Source organism: Vigna angularis, chromosome 1, assembly GCF_016808095.1.
Source record: "Vigna angularis cultivar LongXiaoDou No.4 chromosome 1, ASM1680809v1, whole genome shotgun sequence".
Lineage (NCBI taxonomy): Eukaryota > Viridiplantae > Streptophyta > Magnoliopsida > Fabales > Fabaceae > Vigna > Vigna angularis.
This window is the reverse complement of record NC_068970.1, coordinates 11,326,739-11,339,277: the sequence shown is the minus strand read 5'-3', so window position 1 is coordinate 11,339,277 and position 12,539 is coordinate 11,326,739. Positions and strand designations below refer to the sequence as shown.

The 12,539-nt window shown below is 30.0% G+C and overlaps 2 protein-coding genes across 2 annotated transcripts; both read left to right on the top strand.

Annotated features, from left to right (window-relative positions):
- The first annotated feature begins 2,448 nt into the window (after positions 1-2,448).
- LOC108338793 (uncharacterized) lies at positions 2,449-3,303 on the top strand. Its single transcript, XM_017575826.2, has one exon. It carries the CDS (start codon positions 2,714-2,716, stop codon positions 3,095-3,097), a length of 384 nt encoding a protein of 127 aa, XP_017431315.1. The 5' UTR covers positions 2,449-2,713; the 3' UTR covers positions 3,098-3,303.
- Positions 3,304-9,745: 6,442 nt separating this feature from the next.
- Positions 9,746-11,750, top strand: LOC108321126 (uncharacterized). Its single transcript, XM_017552776.2, has one exon. The coding sequence runs from the start codon at positions 10,039-10,041 to the stop codon at positions 10,651-10,653; it is 615 nt and encodes a 204-aa protein (XP_017408265.2). The 5' UTR covers positions 9,746-10,038; the 3' UTR covers positions 10,654-11,750.
- Positions 11,751-12,539: the final 789 nt, after the last annotated feature.

Below are 12,539 nucleotides of genomic sequence, written 5' to 3'. Positions count from 1 at the left end.
TTTCGTACATAAAAGGAAATTAAAAAAAAAACTATAACAAGTTTATATCTTAAAACACAGTATAAAGTAAGAGTATTTCCCTTTTTCTTTATTCCAATATTGTTGATGGTAAGAATATATTTTAGATGGGCTTATGCTTTTTCTTTAATACGTTTGAAACTCTAAGCACACAAGTTCAATTACTCAAAAGTGTAGCCAAATAATTCACCATCAAAATCAGATTTCAAGATTTTTATTTTGAAACACAAACATCTTTTCTGGAAATTTGTGTATATTACTATCTTATGCTCATTTTATCTAGAAAGCGTGAAAAGGTTAGACTTTATCAATTGGTAGCACCCAGAGGATTTCATGCATTTCTGCTTTCCCCACTTGGGAAGATTTTTTTTTTTTTTAAATACTATGGAATAAACATTTCTAGATTCAGAAATATATTGTTTTCGCAACTAATTCAAAATTATTGAATTAAGTATATTTTAGTACAAAAATGGAATTCATCTTTATATTATAATAATGTATGTAATACATTTTTCAAAACTAACATTCTGTTAACTTTTAAATAATGTGTCTAATGTCTATGTTAACATTATTAAAAAGTGAAAACACGTGGTTGACAACCACATGTAATTAAAAAAAAGAAATATATATTTTTTTCTTGAAGATATATTTTATGTATTATTAAAATTTAAAATAAAATATATAAAATTTTAGAAAAAACGAATTCTAATATTACCCTTAAATAGAAAGATTAAAATAAATTTTATTATTATCTTATTAAATAATAACCAAAATACACATATTTCTTAAATAATAATATTATCTCAATGTTTAAATAAGTTATAGTAGTGGAAATATTAAAGTAGTTGATTTTGTAACTTTATCAATAGTACAGTTCAAAGTCAATTAGTTATAGGTTTATATGAGTTATAAAATTTTATAAATGTTAAACTAATATTTGATGTATTAAATTATTTATGAAATTTTTTTTATGTGTAAGCTTATTTTCTTATTTCTTTTGTTGTTTTTAGTGTGTTATTTTTTCTTTTGTAATGATCACTTTATTGGTGTGAGGAGATGAGAGATAAATGTTAAAGCATATTTGGTGGAAAAAAAGTGATGTTATAAAATGTTTTGTAAGTTGTTTACTAGTTATCTTTAACTATTTTAAATATATTTATTATGGTAGTTACTTTTTTCTAGATAATTATATTAATACTATATTTATAAATATTTATAAGTTGAGACAAATACATTTTGTTTTATCAATTTTATATGGCCTTGTTTTATCAATAATAAGCTGTTAAAATTGAAATATTACATTTATGATCCAAAAATATTTTCAAAATATTCATTTTAAAATATCTAAAACACATATTTTAGATTGGATATTTCGAAAAATATTTCCAATAAAAATACTTTTCAAAACACCCAATCCCAAAAATAATACGAGGTAAGTAGGGGTAGTTGGGGAGTTATAAGTTTATGGAGGTACAGAAAGGAAGAAGGGGGTTGCAGGAAGGAAAGCCCCACTTCTTTTTGAAGTAGTATGGGCTTGGTCCAACGATGATTTTATCTTGAATCTTGATTGGCCTACAAGTTAAAAAAGATGTAATAAAAGACGAATTGTCTTGTTTTCTTTGAACCTCTATAATGACTTTCCTTTACTTAAAGAACAATATTTATCCTTATAACACTTTGATTAAATATTCTTTTCATCTCATTTTTTTTTCCAATTTCCTTTCAGGGTCTTATTTTTTTTAAAAAAGTAATATAATATCTTCCATCAAATTAATAGAAAGGACCCTTGATCACGTAAATGGTGTCATCTATAAAAGTATATTTTTGTATTCAGTTCTAAATTTTTAATATTTAAAAAAAAAAATCACACCAAACATCGATGAAAACATTAGGGCAATATTTTGATTCCATTCTAAAAAAACACTTACAGTATTAGTCTTGTCCCGGTTACAAAAAAAATAGGTAAAAACAGTATAAAGTTGCGGAAATTATTTGGACCGGTTCTTCATCTTCTCCTGCAAGAAAGAAGACCGGTCCACTTAATTTGACCAAAAGGTCCTTTAAATTGACTCAGCATACTTAATGATTGGACCATCCACCATTGCTTCCAGACTCCTGCTGTACTAATCAACGACTTCTTCAACCCACCACAAACACTAATTTCTCCTTCCAAAAATATCTCTCTTATAAACTACATTTTATTATGCGGTAATACAATTCAATATACTATTTATTTATTTAAAACAGCAACTTTCATGATAAGCCATTAAAAATAATATCTCGTTAAATTTTAATTCTTTAAACTGTATAAAAATAATTGTCTACCAAAAATATGAGAAATGAAATCGGTTGGCTGAACATTGAAACTTGTTAATAATATTTTGTTATGTAACAAAATATTACAGAATGATCTGAGATGAAGACATATCCATAGTTGTAATTACATTTGATAAGGTTGTAATTTACAACCACCTTAACCTTGTAATATGATTTAAACATTGATGAGGAAGAATGGTTGCATGAGAAGAGAAGGTAGAGAGAAAGACCGAATTGTCCTTCCAAGGAGAGTGGTTGCCCTATAAAAGTGGTGAAGGAGAAGAATCTCCACCCAAACACAAGGCCATAAATCACTCTCCCTCTTTCTCTGCCCTTAAAACCATTCCTAACTTTCTTTCTTTTTTCTTCCCTTTCTTCAATGGCATCAAAGACTGTCTTCACATCATCATCATCATCATCATCATCATCATCATCATCATCATCATCATCATCATCATCAAGGTCCCAACATTCCCACCCCAACCAGATCACGCGCACCTGCTCCTGCTCACCCTCCACGCACCCTGGCTCCTTCCGCTGCACCAAGCACAAGAAGCCACCCCGAGCCATGGCTCGATCCTTGCCTCGGACCCCTAACCATTGGGACCTTTCCATGGCTGCAAAAGCCAACTCCTTGAAGGCTGTTCTGTTGCAAATGCTTAGGCCCTCCAGCCACGACCTTCACAAGAGGAAGAGTTTCCAACCAAGGCCAACTAGGTTTTCCCTCATGAACGCCGACACCGCTGCGGTTGCGGTTAGCTGATCACATTGCTCCCGTTTCGGTTTCCTCTGACGGATATGTAACATTTTTAATGAAGGTTTTGGTCGTCCTGTCGTCTGTGATTCTGTAATTTATGTAACTGTATATACCACATTCTTTATTCTCTGTTCTCTTTGTAACGGAAGCAATACTCTACTAGATTTTCTGTTATCAACTTGCACATAATAATATCATTCTTTTTATTTTCTTCTGCTTCTCATCGTAAATTTAAAATATTAGTAAATTTAAAGTATTATTTAATTTAAAATTTTATTTATCACGATTTTTCAATGAGAAAAATAAATATTTAAATTATTTTAAGTTTTGATTTTAATTGTGAAAGAATTGGATGTGGTAATAAGAATCCTTTCCCTCAGAAATCTCACTCTCATTCAATAAACGAAGAATCCTAGTTAAGAAAACAAAAACGAAAGCAGAGCATAAAGAAACAGAACACAACAGCAACATTGACTACAGATTTTATTTTAATATTGAATATGTTTATGTTGGTAATGTGATGGTGGATAAGATCATAATTAGTATATTAAATTGGACTGATGAGCTAACATTATTGGTGAGAAACTTGAAACCTAATTCACTTTCTTCCACACAGAATAGACGTCACTTCTAGGGACGGTCGTTAAATCCAAATATATTCACATCTAAATCAAACAGAAGCAGATGCAGGCCATTGTTTTTTACAAAAATTAGATAAGATCAAGGACTTTGGTATATAACTATTATATATATAAAATATCTATTCCAACTTGCACTGAGTGATAATTTATTTCCATTTGAAATAAATTTCCATATATAACTGAGATTGTGAATGAGTAGGGTAAAAGGAGGTTTTGTTTAGGGAAACGAGGTTTGATTTTAACACTCGATTGAGAACATCCAAGTTAAGTAATGTAAATTAGTTCATTTATTATATACAGGTTAAAATATTAGTACACGTAGAAAACACATTCAACATCTTTAGTGTATAAAAGAGTCATTGTAAAATGAAAAGGACATTTTTTTAACCTTTTTTTAACTGGAATGAGAGACTTTCAAATGTTTCAACAAGTTTCATAGTTAGACAATTAAAGTATATTAACTTGATTAGACTGGTGGTTGAGAAATAAGTTCAATTAATGGGTACAAGAGTGTAGGAAAGCGGTGAACGAAGGTATTGAAATAATTTTAAACTAAAAATAATTATTTATTTTAATAATTATCTTTCTTTCACATCTTGACCGTGATCAACACGTAAATTTATAAACGAAAAATTGATACCACCAAAGCGATAAAAAAATGTCATTTAATTAAATAATTTAATTTTACACGTACTTCTAAATTTAATAATAATATTATTAATTTGCTTAATTATTTTTCATTAGTTATAATGCACTAACTATTTGTTTTTTTTTATGAAAAAACAAGTAGAATTAAATTTTATATTCCAATTTCTAAAGAAGTTAAGAAAAAGAGAAATGGGGAAGATGAAAAAAAAGAGTCAAGTGAGATTTCTAAAACTAAAAATATATATGAAAGTTTATTACAGATGAAAGAATAATTATTATTTTACTAACCTAAATTTTTTACATTTATTTGATATTATTTTTTTAGATAATATAAAAATTTATACTTTTATAATTATTTTATTTTATAATTTGTGTTAAATTAATGTAAAAGTGCGTGTAAAATTATAATGAAAGAAAAAAAAAATTGAAAAATGAGTAGGATAAGCCGAAGCAAGTTGACCTTGAGAGCTGGGAAAAGATAACTGCTAGCCGCAACATATCTCTTTACGCCAATAATTGGACCCAAGAAGTTCCCAATTTCTTGCTTCTGCCACTCCACGCCACCATTGTTGAAAACAAAACCACACGATTCTATCTCGTTTATCATTTCAACCTTCTTTCCAACATTTCAAAATTCTTCTTATCAATTAGCCACCACACAATATCTTAATATAATAATTATACGATTTACATAAACAAGGCAATGAAAAAAAATTATTAAAGCGAAATCATCTCCAAAACATCGATGCTACATTTTTCTAATTTACTACGCGTAACTATTAATGAGCAGTGATGGTGCATGTTCATACTAATGCTGCGAATCTTACACAAAACTCAAATCTCTGCCTTCTGATTCGTTGAATTAATCCGTGCTTGCTGGTAATTCTTGTAGACATTTCTACGCGTTAATCAATGTTGTATTGAACAATTCATAAGCATTCTTTCATTTCATGCTTCCTTCAGACAAACAAGATGGGTTTCGCGACTTTGTCTTCCCCGTACCATATACTTTTGGAGTGAAAAGACATGATAGAATCGAATGTCTCATCAAATAACCTTTTACATAATTAAGGAAAATTCTTCAAAATGTAACACTAGTGAAGTAAATGTTTGACATGGTACCAACACTGATTTGCGAAAGCACACGGTTTGAAGTGTGTTCTGGTAAAATACTATAACAACACGAATGATGAAGATTTGCAGTGTCACGGATGCCGTAGATCGATAATACTGTGTGTTTTCATATAAGCGTTGACCCTCTCTCACTGTTACAGATCGTGTTGTTTAAGATAATGGTTTTTGTTTTTCATAATTCACTACGTTTCTCGATGTCTATATCAAAGTAGAATAACACTAATCTTATTTCCCAATTCGAACACGGAAGATAATTAAAGCGTCTCATTTATCACACGATTAAATGATCTTGGACATGTCCAACGAATCGTGTTTGAATTTTTAAAATTTCTGGATAAGAAAGTGCTTAAATAATAATATTATTAATAGTTTAATTTCCTTTTAAATTAAACCATTAACTATATTATGTCTTGTACGAGTGTATGACGTCTTTGAACATATCACGTAACATGTGTTTTATTTTATAATGTTTTGTTTCACGGCATTTTCATACTCAAAACTAAAAACTGACCTAATTTTTTATCTTGGTTGTTTGGCTAATAAAGGCGTAATGTGACTGTTGAAAGCCAACCACATTAATAGGAGGCCTCGGTATTCAGGAGTTGTCGTTTTTATATAGTATTTTTGTTTGGTTTTTATTTGAGAATGTTCCAAAATGAAGAATAGGGCACAAGATATGAGTGGAAGGAAGTGTGATGCAGCTGGCTAGAGTTGATATATGAATATATATAATTTCTCCCTCTTTAGCCAACTCCAACATGGCTTTCAGCAATTTGCATAGTGATCAACAACATTCATAAATAAGAGTACCCATGACCCATGTGTCAACTATTATATCAAAACCCTATTTTAGTGGATGAGGTTTGATTTTGCCTAGAGAGGGTCCTCTAGTTTGGTTTATGTGCTAAGGATTCTTCAAACATATGGCTATTTCGATCGGTCGAATTAATTCTTGGAAGTTCGATTCGATCCAAAATTCAGAACTCCACACAAGATGGCCATTTAAAATAGATGAAATTTCACTAAAGAAAATCAAGACAGTGATGTAGATTTTTAGGAATAAGGATATCTACAAACGTAACATCCTTAATTAGCAACTTTTCCTCTCCTTGTTCGGCTTGCTCTCTGCTAAGTAAAACTTTGGCTCCGTACGCCTATAATGTTATAGAGTAATTAATTATTTAATTGCGTAGAAATACAAAAAGAAAAAAAAAAAAAAAATATATATATATATATATATATATATATATATATATATATATATATATATATATATATATATATATATATAAACCTGAAAGAGTATACTATGAATCAATCATAAACTCTCTTAAATGATCATGGTTACCGAAAAACATCGTAATGACGAATATTAATGAATAAAGAATGAAGGACGATGTTATAAATCAATGTTTTTATTTTTCTTATTGGAATTCAAAATGAATAAACGCAGCATAAATAATCATTCAAAGCATGATAGACAAAATTCATGCGGCTCCTAAGATTCATGAAAGCCGATACACAAAATAACATGTACTTCTTGTGAAGAATGTTCGGAAACCAAGTGCAATTTTATTCCTAAGATTATCATCTTAACATTATTCAATTTTGCAATGCAAAAATAGAAAAATAACATTAATTTTTTTAGGACGTTAAAAATGTATACCATAGATTTTTTTTTCGGACCCTAAACTAATAAAAACTGTTTAGTGGCTAGTTTACAAATATAAATATAGATAAAAATCAAATCACACAAGTAGAAAAAGTTTGATTTCATTTATTTTTTTTAACGACGTTATTCTTTTGGAAAAGCCACACAAATTTATAGCACTTCATAAACAATTCTTTTTATATAAAATATTTTACATTTTGTATTGATTCAATAGTATTTTTTTTCCTATATTTATAGTAATTATGTAATTTTTTATTTATATTTAACTAAACGTGATTTCTATATTTTTCTAAAAGACTCGATGTTGTATTTTTGTTACATCATATTAATGATATTTTTCTTATTTTGTTCTTGAGATTGAAAAATAAAAATATAAAATAAGTAAATGATTGTATTAACATATATCGGCTCGTCATCTTTTAAATGACTATAATCCTAATCTGATATAGCAAAAAGGATCATATTAAGAAAAAATTAAGCAGAGAAAAATCATTCAATTATTGTTATAGATATATAGAGAGAAAAAGAACTATTAAATATTTTTTTATTTTTAAAATGTTTTAGTTCAAAATTTAAGTGTGTTAGAACAGTTTTCTCATATTAAAGTTGTCTTGTGTTCATAAATAAATTTTCTTTAGATTTTTTTTAGGAGAAAATCTTAAATATAAAAAAACAACTTATTCACCTATTTTCCTTTTGGATTCTGTTGAACCCTTAATTTTTGGTAAGAGAACACTTTTTGAAATTTCCATTAAGTATCTTTTTCTAAATCTATATAGATGGACTTAGAGATTATTAATAATTCCGTTACAAAATGACTTAATCACTCTATAATAAGAATCATGATGGGATTGTTTCTTATCTACTTAATTATAACAGTAGCAGCCCCAACCTATTAAGTAAAAATTACTTATAAACCAATTAAAACTTATATATGAAAAATAAAGTACCGACAACAAAAAATGTTTAATTTTATTTTAAACTTTAAAAGTACCAATCAAATATAAACAAAAAAAATGTTTTAAAAATACAACAATAATAGAAAGAAAAAAAAAAGGAATAATTTGTTTATTAATCTCCTCACACTTTTTTCCTATTTATCTGTCTCGATTTTAGAAAAAACAATATACATCTTCATTTTTGGTTTTAGAATTTCGATAACATCTTGGTATTTTTTTTTCTATTATATTTTAGTCCTTACAATTAATAACTTCTAAATAATTTACACAAAGAGATAATAAATTTATTATAATAAAAAGTTATAATAGTAATCTATTACGAATGGTAATCTTTAAAACATATAAAAATAAGGAACAAAAATAATACACAACATCAAATCCAAAAATGGTACTTTATGATGCTAAATAATATTCATTTTGATCAAAATAGGGGTCAAAGAGACATCCATATTTGGGAACAAATCAAAGTTTTCTACTTGGTATAGTATACAAAATTGCAATTCGAGTAATAGTATTATCATATAGTGATAATTGACGTACATTAAGATTAACTTAAATAGATAGTTATTAATTTTTAAAAGTGTATCAGATTATAAATTATTTTTTAAAATTTCTATAAAGTCTTATCAAATATTTACATTAAAATGTCATTAAAAAATAAACTTTCTAATAATAAATGTTACCATTATGATATTTTTGTGCTGCTGTTTATTTTAATAAAAGTTTAATTTTCCTTAATCTTCTTTAATTAATTCTTTGTTAATATTCTTCAAATAATTAAAGAATATTTTTTATTAATAATTACTCTTAATTAAATATAACTAACTATTTTATTTTTTTTTTCTAAAATTTAAATTCATATTATCAACGAGAAATTTAAAATTTAAAATATAATAACCAAATTTACAAATTACAAAATACCGTAATAACAGAATTTGCATTTAAAATTCAAAATAAAAAAAATTGTAAAATGAAGGTTTTTTATGAACTTTGTCAATATTTCTTAACAAATTCCACATAATAATAAATTTTAAAATATTACATAAAATAATAAATAATTAAATACCGACATTATTAATAAATTAATAAACTATAATAAATTAAATAATAAAATATTGAAAATAATATTTATATAAATTTTAAAATTGCAATACACTTATATCAAATGAACTGTTAAGTTAATATCTCTTATTTGAAATCATATTTATTTTGAATGATAATAAAAATAAATTTTGGTGGTTTCAAAAATGATAGAGGCGTTGGCAACGACAGATCAAAATACTAGTAAAGGAAAAAAGAAGGGTTGTATTGTGTTGGAATAAAAAAAGAATGAGAAGGGTAGTTTAGTGACTTACAAGTGAGAGAAGTACGTGGGAGAAGGATAGAGAATTAGGAGACGTGTCAGTGGAATTAAAACGGTTCAATATTTTTTTGTCGTCTTTTATTATTATGCCCACTGCTGCCCATAGCTTTCTCAAACTTAAAGCGGTTCCATTGCAATTCCGAGGGCTCCTCTACACTTTTGGTTAACTAACCCAACCCCAACCACTTTTGGTTAACCGCTCTTCTACACTATTCTTCTCTTTTGCTGTTCCATCCTTCTCCTGTCTTTTCAATTCAAAATCTCCCCACTTACCACCACACGCGCAACTAAACAAAAGAACAATCAGGGACTACAACACAATTACCCAAAGTTCACATCCCAAACTGAAAATTTCGTCAATCTTTGCCTACGCCAAACAAACCCATTGCTCTTCTTCAAAATTCTATATATACATGCCTCGAGTAAAGCTAGGTTTGCCAAACCGAAGAGCCGAACCCGGCCTTTAGGGAGAAAAAAAAAAAAAAAAACTCCCACACTTCTTCACTTTCCTTTCCTCTGAAAGAGAAAAAATGGCGGCAGCTTCTAGAAAATCAAGAAACGCAGTAATTGGATCCCTCTCATCCACTCCTAGATTCTACAACTCTCACTTTCGCTCTCACACTACTTCTTCCTCCTCCTCTTCTTCACCCTCAGGTTTTGCATCTTCCACTTCCAGCTTCTCTTCTCCTTCAACCACCTTTTTTAACCGCTCTTCCTCCCCCACTCGTGTCAACCTCTGCGGTTCCTCCGCTCCCTCCGTGCGCTTCTCTCTCGACCACCGCTCCGTCTCTCCGAACCGCTCCATCGCGGTTGCGCCGCGAGCCGCCGCGTCCAGACAGGGGAGTATTAACCCGCACCAGCCGAAGCGGACGTGCATGTGCTCGCCTACGACGCACCCTGGCTCCTTCCGCTGCAGTCTGCACAAGAAGAGCCACGCGCCGGCGCCGTACTCCCCGAATCGCCTCAACGCGCGCAGATCGGCGATGACGAACTCGCTCGTGAGAATTCGCGGAGTGGAGGGAGATCTCGTCAAACGAGCTCTCGCAGCGTTGATTCGACCTTCCTCGCACCAGCAGAGACGGCGTGGAGACTTTCATCCGAGGCCGAGCAGGCTCTCCGTCATGACCAAAGCAGAGGACCTTTGAATCGAACGTCGCTTTGGTTTTGTCTACCTTCATTATTCCGGGCCACGACGGCAGCGGCGACGGATCCTGTCGCGCTGGCTTGGGATCTGACGGATTTCAAAATCTAACGAAAATTGATTATGTGTTTGGTCTGTGTGCGTGTGTATCTGTGTACATAATACAGAACTTATATTAATCAGTTGCAGCCATTGATGGCCATTCGTGGAGCTTCTGGACCTAATTTTGAGGAAAATGGTTTTGATTCAAAATTTAAAACAAACAACCAATCCTAAATTGAAACTGAATACTGGATCCAGTCTAAACTTTGGTTCATAGCAATCCTGTTTTGTCTTTTAATTTATTTTTTCCGGTTCAGTATAGATTCTGTTTTTTTTTTGTAAAAGTTTTTAACACTTCCCGTGACGTGACGTTTGTCATAAACTTTTCCGTGGTATTCGCTTGTCACTTCTTAGTCTCAGCCTTGTGTTTTTTATCAACTGGGTCTATTTTGAAACTGCTTGTTTTCTCTCCTCTTTTCAGTGCGTTTTCTTGGTTGGAGTGAATACGTATTTTTATACGTATTAATGTTTTTCCGTTATGAGTTTATTTATATTTATGTTGTTTTAATGGTTGGTGATTTGATATTAAATAATTGTTTGTTTTTGCAGGGAATATATTTTGGGTGGCTAGTGGAGGAGGCAAGAAGGAAGAAGATAACGCATAACGGGACTGGGTTGGGTCCAAGAACAGGATAAAGTTATGTGGAGAGTTTGGTATGATTGTAAAACACATAATCTTTATCCTGAATACAATGAATGATTGATTCCCTGTATCCCATTGCATGCCAGTGGCTGGATGAAATGATGAAGGGCAATGGCGTGAATATATTTGTGGAATGTGACGTCCGGCACAAGAATTGGAGTAGAAAATGACTTCACCCTCAAAAAAAGAAAAACATTATGGGATGGATATTTCTAATGGTAAAGTAAAACATTACTATTGCATACTTTCAAAAAAGCAAAAAGCAAAAAGCAAAACTACACTAGGCTTGAATTTTGTTTAAGATCAATTTTGAAACTTTATAAATAAAAGTTAATGTTTTTTATTTTCTTTTAAAATTAGTTCACTTTAAAGAAACTCTCCTTACAATTTTCCTAAGGCATAAATTTAAAGGGTAAAAAATTTTATGCACAAAATACTTTTTTATTTTCGTAAATATAGAATGGTTTTCATTCTTTAATCTCTTGGATTGTTTGCTCAGTGAAGATATTGTTGGTTGAAGGGGTTGATCTTTATGAATATAATGAGATTTGATTCGATTTTAAAAGTGTCAAAGAAAAATTTCTTTAGCTTAAAAATATCGGTTTTGGGTTGCGTGTTGCTTAAGATGTTGAGCATTGGAACCATCAGATGACAACATTATCATTATTCCTTTTATATATATATATGATGTCTAACTAATATGTTGGTAAGAAAATTAAAGCATGGGGGTAGAAAGGAAAGAAAAAGAAAAGATACATAATTGAATACACTCTTCTCACATCAAAGGGAAGAAGCTTAGAATAATCCACTACAAAATTTGGAAAGAAAATGAGAAGAGATATATAAAGGAGAATTATATTAAAATGCTAAACCGAAAAATAATTAAGAAACTAAGTCCATTTCTACTTTTAATAATTGTGGATTTATTCTTTTTGTTTGCTCTCAAATCGAGTGTAGTTTTAGATCTAACATTCAATTTGGGTCTTGATAAAAGAAAAAGTGGCACTAGAAGAAGCTTTGGTTAGGAGATCACTGTGATTTTTTCTTATGATTGACAAACCACAAATCCTTAGGTTGTCACCCACATCAAAAGTGGTTTGATTAGCTTAATTTGAAGCTCAGTGAGAGACTTTAATTATTATATT

Bases quoted from the DNA above. Each gene is read 5' to 3' on its own strand.
- LOC108338793 (XM_017575826.2), top strand. From the start codon at position 2,714: ATGGCATCAAAGACTGTCTTCACATCATCATCATCATCATCATCATCA.
- LOC108321126 (XM_017552776.2), top strand. From the start codon at position 10,039: ATGGCGGCAGCTTCTAGAAAATCAAGAAACGCAGTAATTGGATCCCTC.